General features: G+C 35.5%; 1 protein-coding gene across 1 annotated transcript in view; it reads right to left on the minus strand.

Moving 5' to 3' along the window:
- The window catches only part of Rab3-GAP (Rab3 GTPase activating protein), a 45,355-nt gene that overhangs the window by 14,292 nt on the left and 7,364 nt on the right, over window positions 1–23,699 (minus strand). The window contains exons 8-18 of the mRNA XM_071598669.1: window positions 19,595–19,678; window positions 19,284–19,423; window positions 17,696–17,945; window positions 14,702–14,845; window positions 13,353–13,612; window positions 12,523–12,701; window positions 11,010–11,310; window positions 7,941–8,150; window positions 4,122–4,538; window positions 3,169–3,333; window positions 1,316–1,489 (exon numbers count right to left, since the gene is read on the minus strand). Of these exons, the coding sequence (XP_071454770.1) occupies window positions 1,316–1,489; window positions 3,169–3,333; window positions 4,122–4,538; window positions 7,941–8,150; window positions 11,010–11,310; window positions 12,523–12,701; window positions 13,353–13,612; window positions 14,702–14,845; window positions 17,696–17,945; window positions 19,284–19,423; window positions 19,595–19,678 (2,324 nt within the window). The remainder of the gene's footprint in view (window positions 1–1,315; window positions 1,490–3,168; window positions 3,334–4,121; window positions 4,539–7,940; window positions 8,151–11,009; window positions 11,311–12,522; window positions 12,702–13,352; window positions 13,613–14,701; window positions 14,846–17,695; window positions 17,946–19,283; window positions 19,424–19,594; window positions 19,679–23,699) is intronic.

Genomic DNA, 23,699 nt, shown 5'->3' on the forward strand with positions numbered 1-23,699 from the left:
ATTTCAATATGCAAGACATTTTATAAGTGCATAACTCTGACTTCAATCAACAAATCTTTCTTAAAGTAATTTGATTAGTTGTCAATTGGCTTCAAAATAGATAAGAATGAAGCTTCCCACATATTTTATAATCCTTTACTTTCTTGGAAAGATTTATAATCACATGTGATACTTTCATGCCCAAATGGCCCAAACAAAAGATATTCTCTGAGCACGTGGGCCATATTATGATAACTGTATGAAAGAACTACAAGGCATTTTAAAATTATTTCATTGAATTGTTAGCTATATGAAGTTACTTAGAAACTGACTTTTTAAATTCAATTCAACAACAAAATTTAATTTTTTATTGTTTAAGGGCACAAAAAAGAAATCATGTGAAATTTCAAATATCATTTAGTTTTCATAAACACAGCAACAGCATTGTGGGCCACATAAAATGCAAGACTGCACCACTGTTACACAGATATAATAACAAAAATACCTTTTCTGGCAGGAGAACTAATCATGCTATAAAATCAGAATTCATGGCACCCTAAATGTCACTTAATGAATCTTGTCGAATGTGATTTGATTTGTAAGAATTTTGACTGAGTTACTTCAAAATAAATGATAATATAACAAATCTATAATAACAAAGCTTAGCACATTGGTAGACACAATCAATTTTAATTGGGTTGCAGCCTTTAAAAAATTCCATTGGATGAGATTGTATCTGAACTTGTAAAAGCAAGGGTCAGTCACGATTGGATTGATCCAGAATGAATCTTACCCGTTATACAAAAAGGAAATCAAGTGATTTTCAAGCGGGTCAATTTTGCTCTAGCGCTAAATGATCAGGAGCAATGGACAGTCTGTGGCTAACAAAACTTCACATAGGGGAACTATGGCTACGCATAGCAAGAAAGTCTTTTACTGGATAGAAGCCAACTCAGAATGTGAGTGGTATTACTGATTGGCCAATACTGAGTGATCCAACAAATTAATCTTCTGGAGATAACTGGCACACCCACATGAAAAAAGTGCATGAAATACATTCAAATTACATGATAATGTCCTGCTAAAACAAGGGAGCATAAAAATTACCTTGGAGCCCTATTCTAAGAAACAAATGAAATTGAAAATATTACCATAGGATATGCTAGTCCTAAGGAAAGTCACGGTCCTCCATGAGTAATGCGATTATGATTTAGACCTGTGTCCCCATGTTTAATGGATTCATTTGCTACTGATTATAATAGTACTTCAAATGGCAACAGGAGAGATATCACTAATAAATCAATCAATGAGATTGTGTCACAGAGATCACACTTACCTCTTCGAATATGGATAGATGGTATTGATTGAAGCCAGTCAAGTGTTCTGTTAAGAATCGGAGTGTTGCACTTAATGGAAGCAAAGAGGCGAGCACATTCCCAAGTGATGTTCGCAGTGAGGGCAGATGTTGACAAGCTTTGAGGGAAGCGATTCCTCAGGGTGGTAAGGAGATCTAAATAGAAAAACAACTAGTAATGCACTTCAGAACACAAGAGCAGGGTTGTTTCAAGAAATTAATATAAAATTATATTACATGACTCTTCAATTAGCCAAATCAGCTAATTCTTTTCCATCAAAGTATGTGACAACATGAGATCCAGGGAAGAGCAGCTATTCATAGATTACAAAGTTGGTATTATTTAATGGCCTAATATTATAAGTTTCAACCACTTTGCCTTCCATTTTCAAAACCAAAATCATGTGTTTTGTGAAAAAACACGCATTTTATCACTGGTAAAAATCCCACATTTCATCATTATAGCTGTACAAGAAGTATGGCATCATTTCTTCAAACCTGTTACCTGCAGAATTTTTATGACAATTTATTACAAATATATATAGTGAAATCTCAAAATGTAAATTTATTAAGGGATAAGTGAAAAACAATCTAATGAAGTTTACGTTAAATTGAAGTATGAGGGATACTTTAAACGTGTATTATCATGTTTTATAAATTAAATTTCAAGCAGGATTATAATAAAATAATAAAAACAAAACTTTGCTTATACAATCAGTGAGGTTTATCCCTAACTTGTAAAGTGCATGATGCTATTCTTCAAACAACTGCCAAATTGGACAGGAAGTTATTATGATAGCATTGAAAAATGGCATTGGTAACAACCGATGCCACAGAGGAATTAAGGAATGGAGAAGTTAATGACTTCTGCATGACGATCCAAGTTAATGGAAGGCTGACAAAAGAAGAACTATTTTTTCAATCAATGCCATTGATCATTCAATATTTCAAAAAAGGTTTTAATAAGAGCCGGTCACTTTTTTCAGATGTTTTGCATTGAGGATGTAAGACTGCATGTAGCCATTTTATTATATATTAGCTAATGATAATGGTAAACATTTATATAAAATGAGTGGAAATTCATCCACACAAACTATAAAGTTGCTTCTTATCTATATGATACGAATGAAATGTTATGCAACATAATTATACAATTCATATCTCTTTAGAACATATTAAAAGTTATACAAACTAATTTCACCTCGCTTCAATGGTCTCAAAAGCACCATGAGACAGAAGTCTTCATCTATGAAACAAGGTTTATTATCTAAGTGGATATCTTAAAATTATGAGAGTATTGTGAAGTATATAGGAAGTGAAAGTATTCCATCAGTCATAGGTAGAGTTATGTAATCACTACACCTGTGATCTTGTGAACATCTATTTCCCAGGTATTTATAATAAATAATCTTTGTGTAAATGTCTGTCAATATGCCACACTCTACTGAGCTAGGTATTATATGCAAAGCAAGACAAATTTACTAATTTTTCTGATGCAGGAATTCAACATTCAGAGTTCAGGATTTTTTAGAAGAAGATAAACACTTTCCATGTTCTTGACAAATTAACATGAGTTACAAATATATTTACAACTTGTAATAAGAAATTGCCAATAACCATGTTATAAGATAGTTAATTTCAAATGCCAGCATTATCTTAATGCCCTTTAGCATTATTTTTCAAACAAAATAATTAATTGTGAGGATCATACTTTCCAGGTTTAAGCTGACCATCAATAATGATAATGATCAATAGAAAGAGAAACTACATGAAATGAAATTCAACGATTCACAAGAATGATACGTAACTATGAGTGGATTAAAAAATAATTTTACCCAATGCAAGAGAGCTGGTGGACCCTGGTTCAACAACTTGGCTAGCCTCCTCTTCTGCAACTGGCTTTTGTAGGAATTCAACCAAAGCACCTGGACTCCAATGTTGCTCTCCAAATTCTCTACTGCATGATAAAACCCACTGAGCCACCATCTCTGATATGTATCCTGGATTTGATTACAGTGAAAACATGAACATTCACAATGAAAGGAAACAATAGTTCAATTTATACATGAACTTTTACAACATCATAGTCTAAACTCAAGTAATTCAGAAGAAGCACACACCTTAATATTTGAATGTCATGCATAATGGCCAACATAAACAAAACACCAGTACCTATAATTCATAGAAAGTATGTTTGCCACTTGTTCTGAGATGAAATTACAGATCTGCAATCTAGCTATACAAAAATATTACAAATGACATCAAATTTTCAATATTTTTCATGACACACATTGAAATTAGCATTGAAATTAAGTATACCTACCATTAAAGATCTAACTACTGTCCTCACTTAAAAATGATTGACAGCTCTGCGGCTAATACAAAGTGCTAAATTACAAACCAAAACCTCTTTTTGAAAATATGAAGCTTTTTCCTAAGCTATTATGATGCATTTGAAAAAATTAATATTAATAAGGTCCTTCTCAACTGAAATACTACACTGCTGAAATGAAAGCAAAGCTAAAGAATATCATATTGATTGAGGCGTTGAAAGTGATTATAGAAAATTAGCAAGATAACTACTAGTGATAAAAATATAATTCTCAAATATAAGTTAAAAATCATTTAGAATATATTATGATAAAGCAGATAAGGTATTCTGGCTCACTGAAGAAAAATTTTGGTTGATGGGATGGGGTTAGGTTGGGAGTATCTGTAATTGAAAATATTCCATCAAAATTTCAATTATTTCTAAAATTATATATGCATAAAGAATTATTTTTCTCACCTCGTCCTCTAATACAGACATGCTCCAAGGATGTAACCATCTGATTTTTCACCCCTGCAGGCCCACAAGCAATAGCAGTTTCAAGATAAGCTACATCCTCAAGACTGTGGATGAGTTTGTCCCATGCCATGTCTTCCAATGTCACCTGCTCCCATTCTTCCTCCCTGTTTGCTGCTGACAGGGGCATTCCAGCTTCGTCTTTCCCAGAAGGAGCACCATCACTACTCTCCTTTAACACTGCACCTTCATTACTGTGAGCCTTGAGCAAAACACAAGGAGGACCACACACCTCTCTATTTGTAGCAACCACTCTGGCAGCCACAGCACCCACCAGGGCCACAAACGGAGACTCAGATTTTGACAAGATAGCCCTCACCTCTTCCCACCATGACAGAGAATGAATGCAGCACTTGATTCCTGGTTTGGGAAAGGTAGGAAAGTAATTTGTATGATCAATGTAACATGATTTCATACCTAAAATCTAATGTAATCAGCTTTTTCAGGTCAAGGTGCCATTTATGGCCAACATGAGCTTTTGTTTTACCAAATCAAAATACATTCATCCCTTTTTTATCATGATTAAGGAACAAAAGGCATGGAAAACAGACTTATATTGTAAAAAGATAAAATAATTCAATGTTGGTAATATATAAATTTATTGAGCTACTTTTTTTGAAAACATGAACTTACTAAGTCAAATTGAATGCAAAGCCATACTTCAAATTTACAACAAGGTCTGGTTCCCCATAAATGCATTCTTAGGGGAATTATTATTAGGGAAATGAGTGATTTATTAACATTTATTTATTCCTGTGATACAATTATTAATTGTGCTATTTTTAATTCATAAAAAAAATTCAAAACACAAATAAAGATGTTGAGATATGCATACTATATATTTCATGATATATAGAAGCATTAATAACAGTTTAATACTAGATCAGGAATAATTAGGCAGGTCATAAAGACACTCACTGTGTTGTTTACCAAAGTACATATTTTCCACTCATTGCCAAATGTGCCTGGAACATTGGCATGACATGGAGGTGAAATGCATACAAGCTTATGATACGAGGGTCATCCGGAAAGTAGTACCCGTTCGTGCCGCATGAAGTGCTGACGACGCGAGTAGCCGCTGGACGAGGTCAGATAGCTTCAGTGGCTTGTCTGCCTTCTCTGAGCCAAGTTGCGTGACGCTAGCATTGCCTGTGTTGTTTCTGTGATTGTTTACAATGTTTAAAAAAATTGAGAACGCCGCCAGTTGTGAAGTGAGGGCAGTGATTAAATTCCTCAATGCAAGAAACGTTCGCCCATGTGATATTCATCGCCAATTAAAGGAGGTGTATGGAGACAATGTAATGGACGAGTCGTCTGTTCGGCGGTGGTGTCGCAACTTCAACATGGGGAGGGGGAACACACACGACGATGAGCGTTCGGGGAGACCGTCTGTCATTACAGACAACTGGTGAGCTCAGTTGACGAATTCGTGAGGAACGATCGGCGCGTCACAATTGATGACATCTGTGAGCATTTTCCCAATGTTTCTCGAACAATTGTTCATGAAATTGTTAAACACCATCTGCATTATGCAAAAATTTGTGCAAGATGGGTCCCTCGCGTATCTCAATGAGCTGGCGGCGAAGGACTATGCAGCAGGAATACAGAAACTTGTCACACGTTATGACAAATGCCTTAATTTGCTTGGAGATTATGTTGAGAAGTAGTTTAAAGTATCCTCTTTCAAATAAAATTTTTTATGTTTGTTAATATTTACTTTTGTGTCTTTATTTCACGAACGGGTACTACTTTCCGGATGACCCTTGTACTAACTATGAAAAATTAACATTCAAATGTCAACTTAATGGCATTATTTATGGACCAATGCTGGTTTAATAAAATAATATCAAGAACTGAGATTTATACCTCTACTTCGAATGGTCAAGATTACAGTGCCAAGATGTGTTTGGAATAAATAGAAAAGTGAATAATAGATGCTCAGCTGTGCCACTCATCAGACTAACCTTGAGTCATACTTAATTTGCAAGAAAAGGTCTCTTACTGGCTAGTTTACAGTAGAGAAAAAGAAGCAACTGCTGGGGATTATGGGGAAGGAAGATGAGAGGGGCACAATGGGTGAGATGTAAGAATACAAACTGATATCCCTTGCTCAGTGTGAGCTATGCAGAATTGTGATCTTTAAAACTCATTAGAAAATATCTGTGGGTGAAAATCATCATCGCCAGAGGGACAAAGTAGGATAACAGCCTTTGATTTGAAGTTTAAGGTAGCAGGGATAAATAAGGGAGATAAATTGTCAATAAGTACTGATTAACTGTAACTTAAGAGTGCTAAAAAATGCTTACAATCCAGAAATGGAGGGTTTAAAATGACCTAACTAGTTTTATAAAATGTGGCCAATGAATTATTTTAGTGCAAATTCCATTTCATGCAAAATTTACAAATACATTTTAAAGTCCAATTTACCAAAATCTGTCCAGAAAGTAACCTCTGTTATGCTATAAAACAAATAATCGAATAGATACAGAGAACTTATTATTCACATCTTAAAACTACATATCTCTACTATTTTTTGGTATGTTTGCCAAAGAGATTTGAACATTTGTCATATCTCTGAACTAGTTTACAAATTCATCACAGCCAACCAATGACAGCATCTTGAAGTTCCTCGTCTCACTCAAACCTTTTGGAGTCATGCCGATTTTTCATATGCGTGTACAGATGGATAACATCATACCACACATGTCTGGGCTGATTGAAAACACCTTATTTGAACTCACAAAGCAGGTTTTGTATTTGCCAGGCAGAATGTGACTTGAGCGTCATCATACAAAAACATGACACTGGTGGCCAACAGATCACGGAATTTGTTTTGGATGGCTTTTCCGAGGTTGTTCAAGGTCTCACATTAGGATTCAGAATTAATAGTCATTCCATGTTCCATGAACTCCACAGGCAAAATTCCTCCAGCATCTAAAAAATTAGTAGCCATAACCTTTCTGAATGATGGTGTTTAATGAGCTTTTTCAGTTTTCTTGGTAAGGCAATATGACCCCACACCATTGATTGCTCTTTTGACTTAGGATTAATGAATGATACCCAAGTCTCATCAACAATGACGATTTTGTTCAGCAGGCATTTCCTGCCATGTCGTCACAGAAAGAGAAAGTCAAGAGAAGTCCATTCAATTTGATTAGGGTTCTCAGTTAGGATTTTTGGCACCCAAGGAGCACAAAACTTGGGGTAGCCTAACTTTTCAGTCAGGATTTCATGCAACAGACTGTTAGAAATTGGTTGAAAATTTCTGAGAAATCAAATACACTGGTTTTCACAAACTTTTTCATTAATTTTCTGGAGCAGTTCATCATTTAACAGGGAAGAGCTGCCACTTCTGTCATCAACATGGACATCTGTCCATCCACTCTTAAATGAACGATACCACTGATGCACACCACTATCAAGCACCACATTTGGTCTGCACATAGCACAAATTTCCCAATGAATATCAGCAGCTTTGAAGTCTTTTGCCAGTAAAAAGCTTATCACATGAACGGACATCACATTTGGTGTGATTTTCAATTACACGATTCATTTTGACTTGATACTATAAACAGACAACAAATGGTGCGACCTTCTAACCACTGCAGCTCAAGGTATACTGACCTACTGTGTGCATCAATGCAGAAACTATTAGGTGACCCCCACTACTTCTCACGCTACATGAAAACCGAGGTTTCTTTCTGGACAACCCTCATACAAATCATATCTGCACATAAATAAGAGACTTGACATCAAACCAACCTGGCATGGAGCAAACAGCCTGAATTATGGATGTTAATCTTTGAAGGGAGTCGACAAATGACAAACATAAAAGCTGCCAGCCAGACCAAAGCCATGTGTTCATCACCATTAGCAACAAATCTTTTGCTCGAATTCCACTGTCAGCTATTGCTGATTTCCAGTTGTCATGCGGCCTCCAAGATGCCAAGCATTCATGGATAAGAAAGTGACCTGTAGAGAAAAACATCACACAAAATAACCTCCAGGATATTGACACAAATCTACCATCTTCATTTAAATGAAAGGGTTTAGTTCAAGCAGGCCTCATTATGAGAATAATCACTGAAAACCACATTTTGATACATGAAATTAGTATGAATGAATTAATACACCATTGCTTTAATTTTTTTACCAAGCCTCATTACACACAAAATAAGTAAAAATGAAAGTTAAACTAACACAATTTTGTTTTATTCAAAGCAATAGCAATAGCTTTACATGAAAGTTGATACAGAGCATTTCCTGCATAAACTTGTGCACCTTTTTACCCTAAAATCACCATAAACAAGGGCGTATAAGTCTAATGCTATTATGTTCAGGTTCCTTAGTTAACCTTGCCCTTCATTGCAGGCACTCAGGAAGATCAGTCAATTATTTGATGCCTCCCTTTAGCCACATCAACCAAGAAGGACAGCATGAAGTTTCTATGGGGAATATGTAAGGCCATACGGCACTAGCTTAGCTTTCATGTACTGGCACGCATTTCCTTTAGCAGTGCATTACAAGGGCGGTTCAATAAGTACCCGTGTCAGAAATGAAGAAACCATTTTTTCAAAAACATTTTCTTTATTTTTCAACACAGTCCGCTTTTAGAAAGATACACTTCTCCCAATGTTCTGGCCATTTTTTTTAACCTCTCCAAAAAAAAATAGGATTTGTCGAAATCTCCAAAATACGCCTCTGTCTGGCAATACGCCTGGCAATAACTTCCTCGTTTGAGCTAAATTTTGTTCCCGTGAGCCATTTCTTCATGTTAGGGAAGAAGAAAAAGTCGCAGGGAGCCAGATCAGGTGAATACAGGGGGTGCGGCAGCAATTCATAACGTAGTTCATGCATTTCATGAAGTTAACAGCCAGATCAGCTTGTTGTCCAACGTGAGCAATCGCAGCACCCATTGGGCCGACAATTTTTTCATCACCAACTTATCATGTAAAATATTAATTGCCGTTCCGGTCGACACACCCACGGCCTCTGCTACTTCGCGCACTTTCGTTCATCGATCAGCAAGAATCATGGTGTGGACTTTTTGAATGATTTCCTCGGTAACCATGTCTGCTGGGCATCCTGGTCGCTCCTCATCAAAATCAGATGCTTGCCCACATTTAAATTCGTTGAACCAATATCTAACTTTGGTCATAGATGGCGAAGTGTCCCCATAAACAGCATCCAACTTTGCTTTTATCTCCTCACATTTCTTCTCATCCAAAAACAAAAAGCGAATTACCGAATGATACTGCTCTTTTTCCATCTTAGCGAAAATCACAAAACACGTCTTACTCGAATGGCTGCCAAATCCAAACTAACCGTTAAATCAGTCTGAAATTTGTTTCACCATCGTTTGATAGATGGCAGCACACGATGATAACATAAACTTCCATCAGGAACGCCCTTTGTCATCAAGCACGGGTACTTATAGAACTGCCCTTATACACTTTCTTTGATTTTAATGCCTATATCTTTCAGCAGAAAGCAATATTTTCACTAATTATGTGATTTGAGGAGCCCTAGGTGTGAGATTTTGGGGATTTGACAATGCTTACCTATTATACCACAGAAACCTGCACATCCCTTCAACAATTAGGTGCAAAAAGGATGGCCTTTTAACTGAATGCCAGTTTTCCAGAAAAATAGAATGATAGGAAGTGATAATGAGTCAGTAAAAAAACAACCCTCTTTATTTTTATTCTGTTTGTTCAACTCATGATTTGACACTTTAAGTGTTACCTAGTATGTCTGATTGTTACAGAGAGCCATTTAAGTTTTACTTTAGCCCAAAAAGAGCTGGGGTCCTTCACTGAAGGCTGTCCAGAGTGGTATTAAGGCAGAATTGAAAATGTCATCATCATTCAAATGATGACATTATCCAAGAAAGCTATTACACAACATCAAAATACCTCTCAACCTACCCTCCATTTGACCAAAATTACTTTTTTCACAGTTCTTCAAATGTACTTTCAACTCACCTTCATGTCATCCAGAATGTCTGTTCTCTTTCATTCCTATCCCTATTTATCCAGAATTTCATCCTTTATAACAATTCTCTTTTTCTATTTTATTTTACCCATACCAACATCTCAAAAACATCTAATCAATACTCATACTATTTCAAAAAAGACAACAGTTCAGAACCATAAAATGCTATGCTCTATCAGCTTTTGTGAAACTATTATTTGTTTTTCATTCAATTCCCTGTATTCTCTCCTTAACTAAATCATTTTTTTTCTACTGTCCATACCACTAGAATGTCCATTTTCCTAAAAAAATCTCCCCAAATATGTCTATATCATTTGCCCTAACTTACACCCTTACACATTATGTTCAATTTAGTCCTCCTAACCTTTGGAAATTTCTTGCTTTAATTTTCTAACAATTTATCCATACTTCACAGATTGACCCTTTAATGTAATCAATAAAGGCTATAACTTTTTCTAACTGAATCTCAATAAAAACTCAATAAAGCTTTACTATCCCTAAATATAACTGAATTAATCTATTCCTCAGCCCATTTATTTTATTCCTATGCTTCTCTAACCATCTTCATTGATAATATGTTAAAAAAAAATGGTAACAATGGGCATCTTTCTCCTACACATAGCAGCCTTTTCCGATTCTCAATCTACTTCCCTTGTTGTGCACAGCCTTGAATCATGAAGAGATCCTGAATAAGTGCAATACTAGTGAAACTATACATCCAATCTACATCTTTATTCTCCAATACACTCATTAACTTTGTCCACTTATCATGCCTAACTAGACTGAAAAAAATTAACAGAATGAAGTAACCTTTGAATGGTGCAAAATTAAACTCACAAATATTTTCCATGTTTTGTTCTTGAGCACTTGGTTTCAGTGAGACGAAAAGAGTTGGCGGTTTCTCTCCGTCCTTCCACTTCGCCATCCATTTCTCGTTGACTTCTGATGAACTGTCATCAGGAATGAGCAATTTAAAATATGACAGGTATTCTGGCAAGGAAAGAACGTGCTCATCAGCAAAGCTCACCCGGCAGAGGGCCTTTGACTTTGCATTATCTCTTGCTGATTTCAACAACTTCAATAATGCTAGCAGATCCTTCATTTCATACTCATTCAATTTAAACTTGGTCATCATAACCTAAAATAAAGAAACAGGACATTCATTGAATGGAGAGAAAACTTTTAGTTGTAGAATAACTTGGCTAGAGAAATTATTTTTCAGAAAATTTGCTACATCGTTAACATTTAATGAGGTGAGTGAAAAAATCACTAAACAATTGATAAAAGATATAACTACACTGGTTACACAAAAACCACCACCCCAAGAAAAATCTGTATGAATACATATTTCACAGTATTTTTCACAACCATAAATAATGCCTGAAGCTCCATGTGAGTTCAGTCATTAGGCATTATCCCCTTCCTTTTGAAGCGAACAATAGGTTCAGCATAAGAACATATTTATAGATACAATCAATATCTTTGATCCAATAATGAATGCTGTATAAGATCTCCAAGAAGATATTAGGCTAGTCTGAAAGTCATCATAAACTGAGTCATAAAATATCATGGGTACTGTAAGACAGAAATGCATAGGGTAGCCCATAGACTTAAAAAAGGACAAATGAATGGTTTTTAACCTAATATACAAACTGAAAAGCTTTGCTTTGCATATTAGATTCCGACACATCCCTGTTTTTACAAGAACTTCAATAGGCTGCATCTATACCTACTAGGTAAACCTAAATATTAGGCTGAAATTCAGCCAAAAAACTATGAGAAGTGAAGGCAAATGACAGACATATTTGATTTAATCCCATAAAAGTTACCCAAGAAGTTGGGACAAAATGAAAGAAAGTTCTTTCAGGTACAGTTGTAACATCTATAAAGAAATAATTGTTCCTTAAAAGCCCCTAAAATTCCAGCCTCAGACACCTCCATAGCTTAACTGGCTAAAGCACTTGGTTGAACATTGAGGGACCGGGGTTTGAATCCCGATCAAGATGAATGATTTTTACCCTCAGAAATTGTTGCATCTATAAAGAACTTCAAAAAGAAACTTTTCAATGGCAAGAGAAGTTTGGGAAGGACTAAATCGAGGTATTAGAGTAGACTGGGGAGATGTAAATTTTGCATTTTCAGATCATCATAGTTTCATTTGGATGACATAAATACCAAACAATGTATGGGATCTAAGGGATTGAAATGTTGCAAGATAATTTTAATTCAAATTTAATTACTTTTATTACACCATTTCAACTAATATCAGGTGGATGTGTTGTCCATGGCCAATTATACCACACTTTAAGATGCTCATTTCATTCATTTCATCAATATTGAATAGCTTTACCTCTTCTCTCTGTTTGTCATTCAATGGACTCTGAAGAACTGCATTTCTTCTTGTTGTACCATCTTCACTTTCATTTTCCTCAACATGGAATGAATTTTTTGCTTTGGCATACAAGCTAATGAGTTGCTGAAGCTGCTGACACATGGCCCACAATGCAGATGGTGATGTTGATTCAGCCTCTACAGATATGTATTATGATTATATCCCAGAAATTCTCATGGTACTTCAAAATTAATGACCAAAATTAGCATGGTGAACAAAAATGATACATAAAAGATGAATTCACAAACATTATGACAGTATTACAAGAAAATCTTTAAGGTCAATGACCCAATCACAATTAAAGTTATGGAAATGAAGCAAATTTAAAGTGCATCTATAGTTGAAAGGAGTAATAAATGGTGGTTGAAAAATTTATAATAATTTTAAACACACCACTGATACCTTGTTGCCGATGATAAACAACATGCTCATGCTTGCACAAGGTAAAAACATTATAATGGACATTGATATTGCGGGAAAGTAATTATGAATGCTATTATTACAGAATAGTATTAAACAGTGTAAATTACTCTTAAAATTCCTAAGAATTCATATTTAGCCAAGTCAAAACTTCCAAATTTCTCTGGCAAAGTAAACAGCAACCAGCCCCATCTCCGACCCCAAAAATTACAAAATACATGGAATTAGCTTACTTAAATACAAATATAGCAAAATTTATCATCGACCAATCATATTCAAGGTTTAAAATTTCCCAGAATTGCTATGAATATTACACAATCATGTCAAACTGTGAGCCACAAAGAAAAAAATTAGTAATGAGAGTTTACCAGCAGTGTCCAACTGCAAACGTTGTAGCACTGCATTAAGAGCGGCAAGGGAGAGGTCCACTGTGGTGTATCGATGAGTGGATATTGTTTGAAGAGCCAAAGCAAGGCTTTGACTACAGTTCAAATCCCCAATAAGGGAACAAATTTCAGTTTCTGCAACAAGACCGACTTCAGACATGCACGGCGGAGCAATGCTTCTCAAGGCCTTCTTTATTCGGCGTATTAAATGAAGATCCCTTACTTTCTCACTGCTCTGTTCACTATTTGCCCCAAGAGAAGAAAAGAGATTGGATTCACATGCAAACATAGCCATTAAATTACTCTCCCAATTGTAAACAACAGTTTACAAGAGAAATACTGAGGATAATAATAATGTTTGACAAACAAGAGGGGACCCTTAATTTTAGATGCTAGAGCATAAATTGTCAACTGTGAAAACACTAAATTCAATTAAACGAAGAATACAATCACCTAGTCTGCAAAAGCCTACAAAATAAAAATCTTGCTAACATGAGCACTAAGTGTTTGTTTTGAAGTATCTATGCATTGAAAGCATTATAGCAGTCATAGGCATAGGTTATACACTCAATGTACAATAATTTTAATTCTGATCTTCTTCGTATTTCTGATCACTAATTTTCAGGAAACTACCCTTAAACATAGATCACTATAAAATACAAAACTCTCCCAGTATGAAGCAATTTCTAATTCCAATGCTTAAACATTTATTTAGGACTAAGACATGGTCAACTACATTGAGGGTCTTACTAAGATAAAATAGGTCCCAAGTTGTGTTGTTTCAATTACTTTCATTAAATATCAATTCAAAAGTTGTTAAATGAGCTTAGACTGTACACATGCCTCCTGAGAAACCAACTGGTAGTTAGACAAGATTTGAATCTATAAATTTATCAGTCCACCAAAAAAATTAAATGATTTAAAAACTTTAGACATGAGACTGTAAGTATTAATATTCTTTTTTCCATTTATTTGATAAAGATATGATTCATGATCATCACAATGTTCAAGTAAAAATGTATAACTGATAAGCAAGCCATATGTGCTTAAAAATAGTAATTTAGTAGATCTTACCATCTCCCTTCCAATCTTTCAGAAATATTTTTCCAAGAAATACAAACTCATCCACATATTCATTCCTGATTAATTTCTGGGCTTAATTCACCTTGAGTATTTATATTTCATATTATTTCTAATAATGTAATGAATTGGCAGTTAATGTGACCATAATGCAAATGAAGACAATTATCATTCCACTATAGCAAGAGTTTATAGCTATTACAATATACATTAAGATTATTTTCATTTTAAAAAATAAGGCAAATGCTTACCTCAATGCAAAATGGAAAGGGACCATTACTTCCTTTAAATACCCATTGGGATCAATAATCACACAGGAAGATTCACTGTGGCCTCTCCTACGCTTGTGCGTCACATTGTTGGTGCCAACTAGTCCATAGTTCATGTACAAAAATCTGAAAATATTAGCCCAGAAAGGCATCATAAACAGTTAGCCTATTGTAGATACACAATACAACTAAACTTATCCACATACATCTATATCTACATCTACATCAATACCCTGCAAGCCACCAAAAAGGTGTGTGGCAGGGGGTGCAGCACCAGGAGGAAAGGGTAAGGGATGAGGGGATTAGGGTTTTTCAAATGGATGGGGAAAGGTAAGGGGAACCTGCAAAAATCTATAGAATCTATAGAAGTATTATATGTTATTATCCTGATTGGTTAATACAACCATATATAATTTGCAAACAATTATCCATGAATCATGAAATCAAAAACATTTCACAAACCCAATACTTGTAGTCACAAAAAATGTTTGTCATCACGTTTGATCCCTGAATAAACCATTGTGATAATTACAAATTTTCTTTTCCTCACCTTGGATTTTATGCTAAATCTAACTTCCAGAGAATATTATCACTTTTTTATATTTTGAAACTTGAGTTCATATTTGCTGTTTATACAAGGTGCGATCAAAAAAAGACCAGACTGATTTTATTCTGCCCAAACCGTTCAACGGATCGAAACGAGACAAAGGGCGCCATCTAGCGACACAACTGATGGACCGGCCAATAATGCGCTGGCTCACACAGCACTGATCGTGACAGAGATTTTTCACTAGAACAGGAACTTCCGTGATCCTGCAGCCGCCCCACTCTCCAGACCTGGCTCCATCTGACTTTTTTTGTTTCCACAGTTAAAATCAACCTTGAAAGGGTGCCGATTCGACTCTATTGCGGACATTAAAACTAATTGTATGGTGGACATGAAGAGGATCCCTAAGGCGGCTTACCAGGCAGGGTTTGAGAGCTGGAAGAAAAGTTGGCAAAGGTGTGTCATCAGCCAAGGCATGTACTTTGAGGGCGACAAGTTTGATTAAGCTGTATCCGTTGAAATAAGCAAATTATAAAATTAGTCCTTCCTTTTTTTAATCACACCTGGTATTCATTTAATTACTTCATAATTTGTTTGAAAAATTGAATGGGAAAAATTTTATCAACATCTCAGTGATCATGCCTAATTTTGCATTTACAGACACTTTTTAATACATGGTCACCTAAGCCAATACTGGAAATAATATGGATCCATACTATGCCCTCAGCATGAAAATATACGAGGACATACCCAAAAAAAATTTTTTTAACTAATCATTTCATTTTTTACAAAACAACCTAATCACCTTTCAAGTACTCGCCATAACACTTAATACATTTGTCCAATCTACAATTCCTTTCCTGGAAACATTTTTCAAACATCTGTTTCAATGCCTGACAGCTCCTGCTTCATTTTTTTCTTTACCACATCCATGTCATCAAAATGTTGTCCTTCCTCTTCATGTCCCTCTTCATTTTAGGAAACAGGAATAAATTACAAGGAGTGAGTTCAGGTGAGTAAGGGGTTTGGGTAAGGTACACATGTTGTTTTAGGCTCAAAATTGGCACACTGAAATGGCTGCATGAGCCGGTGTGTTGTCATGGATGAAAAACCAGTCCTTTGTTTTCCACAAATCAGCCCTTTTTTGTCACACACTATTACGTAATCTTTTCAAAACCTCCAAAGAGAAAGCCTGATTAACAGTCTGACCAGTTGGGATAAATTCTGAATGCACTATTCCTCTCACATTGTAAAAATAAATGAGCATTGCCTTGTGGTTTAATTTCACTTGACAAGCTTTTTTTTGGGCAAGTAGAAGAAGTTTGTACATTTCAATTTTTAAATTATTAATATCACATGGTAGTCTATAATTTAAGATCTATGGTTTTGGATGGACAAAACTTAATAGTTCTACATGTTTCAGCTCTAATATTATTGGTGAATACAAATTAACAAGTTCAAAATGGATTTGAAAGTCAAAAGAGAAAAGATGTGCAACTACTGAGCATTGAAAGGAATGTGAAAGATAGCACAGTCTCTAACAGGCAACAGAGGAAGTGCTAGGAGGTGCATTAGTTCAGTATCTCGAAGACCCCCCCCCCCCCCAGGATAATATTCCTTAAGTGAGATGTCTTTATTAGAAGAATGCAGGTATCAGCTAGTTTTATTTAGGATGCAACGCTAACAAGCAGAGAGAGTGTGGTGAAGAGTGCCAAATTGCCCTTTCCTCTTTCTCTTAATCCATTCATTGTGGCTGCATTATGAAAGACAAAGATATTATTGCCCTGCTTGCAGACCTATTTTTTATGAAAACATTTGTCACTTGAGCCACTTCCAGAAAAATCAGAGGAAGAATATAGGATGAAAAAGATATTCTACACTCGATATGTGCCATTAAAACTTGGCTCATATTTGGTAAGCTAAGTCAGCAAATAATAGGAATGATTGAATACTCTTTGCAAATATGACGGGAAGATCTAATCTTCAGCACACAAAATCCGCAAATATACTTAGAAATGGGGAGATACAATGATTCCATTCACTAGGAACATCAGTAGAGTGATATGAGTGATGTCATTCAAGCAGAAGCAGGAAGAGTGAAAATGAGATGAGTAATAAACATGTCGATGAGAACATTTTCACAATATGTACATAAAAACGGGTGCATTTTGCAGTGGATACATATTTAAATGCATAAATTAGATTAATAGGTACATTTTCAGCCAGCCCCCCATCACTATGCATAAAACCACTTACTTCAAAGTGAGCAGACTAAAATATATTAAAATACATAATCAACTATAAATAACTCTACAAAAATTATTAGCACTCAAAGCTGCATAAATCTTCCCTGGAGACTTATTTCTTCGGGGATATGGCTGCAAGTAATGACAGAATTCTCAATAAAAGAGTGAAAGAAAACATCATACCGAGTTCCTTTTGATACCGGAATGGTGGCAATCTTGGAGCCCTTTTGAACAGATAGTACTTGCAGAATGCTGGAACGAGGGCAGTGCACAATAAGGAAATGAGCCTTGCGGAACCCTTCGGGCGGCATGGGAGAGGTGTGAGGAGATGTGCTCCTTTCCTGGTCTCCCATTTTGCTCCGTTGTCTCTGCTGCTCAAGGTGCAACGATTCTTCCATCACTTCCATCCAGCCACAGTAAGCATCCCTGTATCCTAAAGAATAAAGCAATAATTACCAACCTATATAAATATGCCACTAAATTATATAATGAAAAAGCTGCATTCTGCAACCACTTGCTATCATGGCCTATCACTTCTTAACTCCACAGGAGACTAAGAATTATGAATGAATGTATGACTTAAAAGTAGCTCAAAGCAAACATTTACAGTCATATAACTGCACAATTTAATGGGTTTCAGTTTATTGAGATCCCAAATATTCAAAAAGTCCCGAATAATTGTTGTTGTGCAAATAAAACTACTGAAAATAATTCTATTGTTTCAGGCTTCACTTTGTGGAAGTATTTAATATCCATACTAAAAAGAAAGACTCATACTTTTCCACAGATTTTATTATACGGTACAACGCGTTTCACCGACTTGCGGCATCATCAGGTACAAATTTGCAAAACAGACAGAGCAAGCATATATACCCTCAGGACAGAGTGGGGGCGGGGAGGGTTGGAAGGATTTGAGAGGGGTGGGGACTCGCAGGTGCGTTGATGGATTGTTTTGACCATTTCCCGGCTAGTTTTTCTGAGAGAAGTGGGGAGGGGTATGGGAACAATTGCTCATTACAAAGTGTCGTGTTTTGCAAATTTGCACCTGATGATGCCGCAAGTCGGTGAAACGCGTTGTACCATATAATAAAATCTGTGGAAAAGTACGAGTCTTTCTTTTTAGTATGGATACTGAAAATAAGTTGGTTATATCATTCATGCATCTTTTTCTTCTTATATCCTCTTCATATTTATTCTTTCCATGAGATAAAGACAAAATACTAAGGATAAAATATAAAGAATTAATGTTTAACAGTAAACCAAACCAATAGCAAAATTTTAAAATGCAAAACTTTCACTTGCATCAGTTTTACATCATTTGAGAAATATTATAGACACAATGATTGAAAAAGTGTGCCATATGAAAAGAAGCATACTTAAAGTCCATAAGTAAAGCAATGCCTGTTTTAATCGGGTATTAATGTTGGGGACTAAATTGCGAGAAGATGATGAATGCCCTAGGTCCACAATAATTATCAAAATGAAATACTTAAAAATTAATGATATTTACATTCAGTGAATTAACAGGATGCTTCCTAGCTAGAATTTCTTTTATCACCTCATAAAAAATTTATGGATAATTTGAAAATGGAATTGTAACCTTATTTATGTCAAAACTATCTACTAAATATTCAAGCTTCAACTTCAATAAAATTTCAAATTACTAGGACTTGATACCTTTTGGATATAATCTCTTGTAATACTAATAAGTATAGTTAAATAATGATACAAAAGATAAGGATATAATTTCTAGAAAAAATAACACTCTTACCTTTCCAAAGTCTCACCGCAATGCCTTTGATGTTATCCATCAGAATAATTCTGCCCAAATTATCAGTGATTGCGGATAACCTCCTATTCTGAGACATCACAATATTACCTCCAACCCGTAGGGAATCACAAAGTCCAAACCTGCAAAATTGAAACACCTATTTGTACATGCAAATTTCACACAGTATTTCACACTAAGGTTTTTTATGCCTGAAATCGTTTAACTGCTATGCCATGATGATATAAGTTTCTTTAGGTCATTTATATGCCTTATAGTGATTTTTTTACAATAGATACATAAATTAAGCTAACCTGCACTCCATTGGATCAGCAGCTTCAGAGCTTGGTCTTGGCTCAACTGCCTTTTCCTGAGTATTTTGCCCTCCAAACCAAGAGCTGAAAAGAAAAAAAATTCAATTCATTCAATTTTTTGTGCTCCTATCTATTGTGAGGGGAAAATGTACTATTTTTTCAGGAACTAAAAGAAACCAAATTCAATGAGAAGGAATAAAGCATTTGGTATTAACTTTATGAATGTCATGAGTACACCAAAGTTTGATTTTTTTATTTATATAGCTAAAGAGATAAAAGAATCATTATAAAAAGGAAGCATGTTATTCATTGATCTTTCAGCTATAGCAGCCTGATTGTTTTCTTGCATCTCTGTGATGAAGAAAGATGTCTTTTTCCTTCCATGGGTGAAGGCAAGGAAGGTAGAAGACCCTTTCCAACAACTGGGTACCTTTCCTTTCCTTGTGTTCCAAAAGGTGGCTACATAGGATGCATTTCAATAACTAAATATTGAAGCTTTTAATCTTATTGACTGAAAGGGAACTTTCGTTCCCACCAAAAAGTGGGACCGATTAGCCAAATGGGAACTTTAGGGACCACTTGTTTTTGCTTCTTACCCACTTCTTTTATAAGGATATGAGGTATTGACTGTTTAATTTTCATTGCTTGGCATCTTCAAGGCACGGAGAGGCAACTTCTTATCTCAAAGGAATCATATTGCATAAACATTACTCAGTGTTCCATTCATTCTATGTGTTGATTCTGCCAGGTCAAGAGTTTCTCTGGTCACCTTAGGGTAGAGGCTACTTTCAGGGTCAGCAGTTATTTCCGAATGGTCCTAGTGAGGTATGAGTTTTTTTCAAGTGTCTGGAATTTATTTATACCTATCGGTAATACTGATTAGCATTGTTCAAGTTCATAGGTAGCAAATTTTAATTTGAAAACTTTCAGACATGGATTTTTTAATAATTATTTTCTGTTTTTGAAATTAGTGGAAAAAGCACTTCCCCTTCAATGGATACCAAGCAAAAATTGTTAGAAAGAGAAATTGGAGAATAACTTTTAGCCAACAGTGATTCTGACACACACCTCACGGACGAGAGTGACTTCTCCATGGAGGAATATGGCAACATCGACAATGATAGGGAACGGAATGTATCATAGAAGTTGGTGAAAAAGCTCACGACCTAAGCTTTCCATTGCGGATTCCATTTTTCTGGGGGTGAAAGAGGTACACTGCAGAAGCTTCAAAACATCACTCAAATTCCTCACCTAGGGTTGTGCTTTTTCTGTATTTTGAAGTATTATACATCTACTGGTTGAAGAAACAAACAGGTACTATACTCAGTTTTTTTGCTAAAAAGAATGTTTCATCTGCGGAACCTGATGTAGGTTATTCTGAAATGTGTAAATTTTTGGCTATTACATTTCAAATGGGGCATGACATCCAACACTCACTCAGAGATTACTGGACATGTATGGATAGGTTTTTCACCCCTTTTTACGACAATAATACGATGTGTGACAGATTCCTACATATTCTTAGATTTTTACATTTCATGAATAATGATAACTAACTAAACATGAACAATGAAAATTATGATAGGCTATGGAAGTGCAGGGATCTTTTTGATATTATTGATAAAAATTAAGTGAATTTTTAGACCATCAGATTACCTTCCAGTGGATGAAATTATAGTCCTATTTTGAAACAGAATATTTCAAGGAAACAAGAGGTTTGAGATGAAAAATCTATAAACTATGTGACTCTGCAGAATACACCTTAGGCGTGACTGCTTACCTTGGGAAAGATAATAAATGGCTCAAAAGAAATGACAGTCGTTCACATGACTGTGAAAACATTGACAAGAAGAGTTGAAGTGAGAGACCATAAACTCATCATGGACAATTTTTTTTCCTCTTCTAACTCATTGATGACCTAAAGAAAGTAAAATAAATTGCTGTGGTATTGTCATACTGAAAGATTTTCAAAATAAGAGATTGAAATTAAAACATGAGGATAAAAAAGTAAGGACCAGAGGAGATGCGGCTGCGATGGTAGAGAGCCAAAGCAGAGATGTATGAATGTTGACCAATGTGCATGATGCACCTGCAGAGGGAAACTTGTGATGATCAAGATAAATCCGTGAGGCCTACTATTATAAAAGATTATAAGAATCACATGGGATAACGTGGGAGCACGTGGAAAAATCCAAGAGGATGGCTAATAGCTATTCAATCAGTTGAAGAACATGCAAATGGACAAAGAAGTTAATCTTCCACCTCCTTGACAGTCTTGAACTTGTGGATTGCCTTGACATTAGCCGGGAGCAGACTGAGTCATAGGGAGTTCCGTTTGACTCTCATTAGAAATCTTTTGGAGGAAGACCAGGAGGGGAATAGCTCAATTCATCACCCTTGAGGCCGCCCCTCTCCTGCATCAACAAATATCATTCGACTTGAGGTGTGAGATAACAAACATTGGGCTGAGAAGAGGAGAAAAGCCAGATACCACTAATGCTCCCTTTGAGGCAAAGAAAGGCTTACTGTTTTCTGTAGCGGAAAAAGCAACATAGAACTCTGTGCTAATACTAGTTTCACGAGTTACCACACAAAAATAAAGGATAAATGTTCATTTGTAGAGAAAGGGCTTGCAGGTGAATATCTAGAGAAAAAGAGTAATAAATAAAACCAAAATATAGTATTATCTAGTAATTTTTAGTGAAGATTTACTTTTTTAAATTTAATTTATAGAAGGTTTAGATTATTTTAATTTTTGAAATATTTTATTGTAAACAATTTTGGTAATGTTGAAACCGAAAGTTAATAATAACGCATTTATTTTACACTAACATGACTTTTCTTTTTTCAAACTATCTCTAAATTTGACTAAGATAGAGCCTAAAAAGTGGGTGCCTGCATATTCGAAATTAAATTTCCAAAAAAATTCTAGCCAGCAGGACCATTAGTGTGAATTTCAATACCGGCGTTTAAAGGTTAAAATCTAAAAATTAATTCTCAAAATTTGTAAAAGCAAAACACAATATTTTCCTTGTGATAACCTGTTTGATTTTAAACCAAAAAAGCATGTAAATCCATCATTTTCTGCCATATAATGTTGAAAATGCAGGAATTTCAGTGGAGAAATCATTTTCCTTGACTGGAATTGAAACCAGGATCTCTTGACTTCTGACCTAGTACTTGAGCCAATCAAGCCAGGACACTGGGCCCAATTTCCATTGGGTTAAAGCCGACATTTAAACATGAAGCTGTTTTCCTCAGACAAATTCAATTAACTACAAGAGATGTCACGAAATTTTAATTAATGTAGTCATCCACTAATGTGCATTAAAATTGAGAAATATTGCAGTGATGAAGGATTTTCAAATTGTGAAATTCCTATAATCAAATGTACATTAGTGGATGACTTCATCAAAGTAAATGGTGGAGTGGCTATCGTACTGGCATCCCACCCGTAGGGCCTGGGTTCGAATCCTGGTGGCATCGAATATTTTTCAGTAGTATGTTGGCCCTACTTAAGGTGCTTTGTGGAGGGCACTTTGAGTGAGTACCCCATCCGTTGGATGGGACGTTAAGCTGCCTTAGCAACTTTCGTTAAGAGTAGGCTAATACCAATGCCGTGTTTCTCTCTACCCTTCATCCTTTCCTGTCCATCCCTAATGGTTCAAATGATCTGAGCTGTCGGTTGCCTCCCCTAAATACTACTACTACTTCATCTAAGTAAACATCTGGAAATCTCCTCCAGTTCTTTGAATTCATGTAACAGATACTTTTTGGGCACCGTGAAAGAGTGATCATATCTTATGACAATGAAATGCAAGCTCAAATGTGAGAGCAAGGAGAGAGTGGACCCTTTTCTGCCAAGAAAGAATTCAAGCCATTATGATCAGAAGAGGCTCTGGGCCCTGGGTGCTACACATGGCCATATGTTAAAATTTCTCCTAGTGCTGCCCATGTATACGTAAAAGTATGTTTTCTATAGTTTAAGGGCTAAGTTAGATAGAGAGACATGATATTTTTGTCAAATAGCATATAGAATATCAGCTACATGCTATTCTTCAAAAAGAAATGAAAATATTTCAAGTGGTCCTTTGGATTTTTTACA

This window comes from Hetaerina americana, unplaced genomic scaffold, assembly GCF_022747635.1.
Source record: "Hetaerina americana unplaced genomic scaffold, ioHetAmer1.1.p SCAF_10, whole genome shotgun sequence".
Lineage (NCBI taxonomy): Eukaryota > Metazoa > Arthropoda > Insecta > Odonata > Calopterygidae > Hetaerina > Hetaerina americana.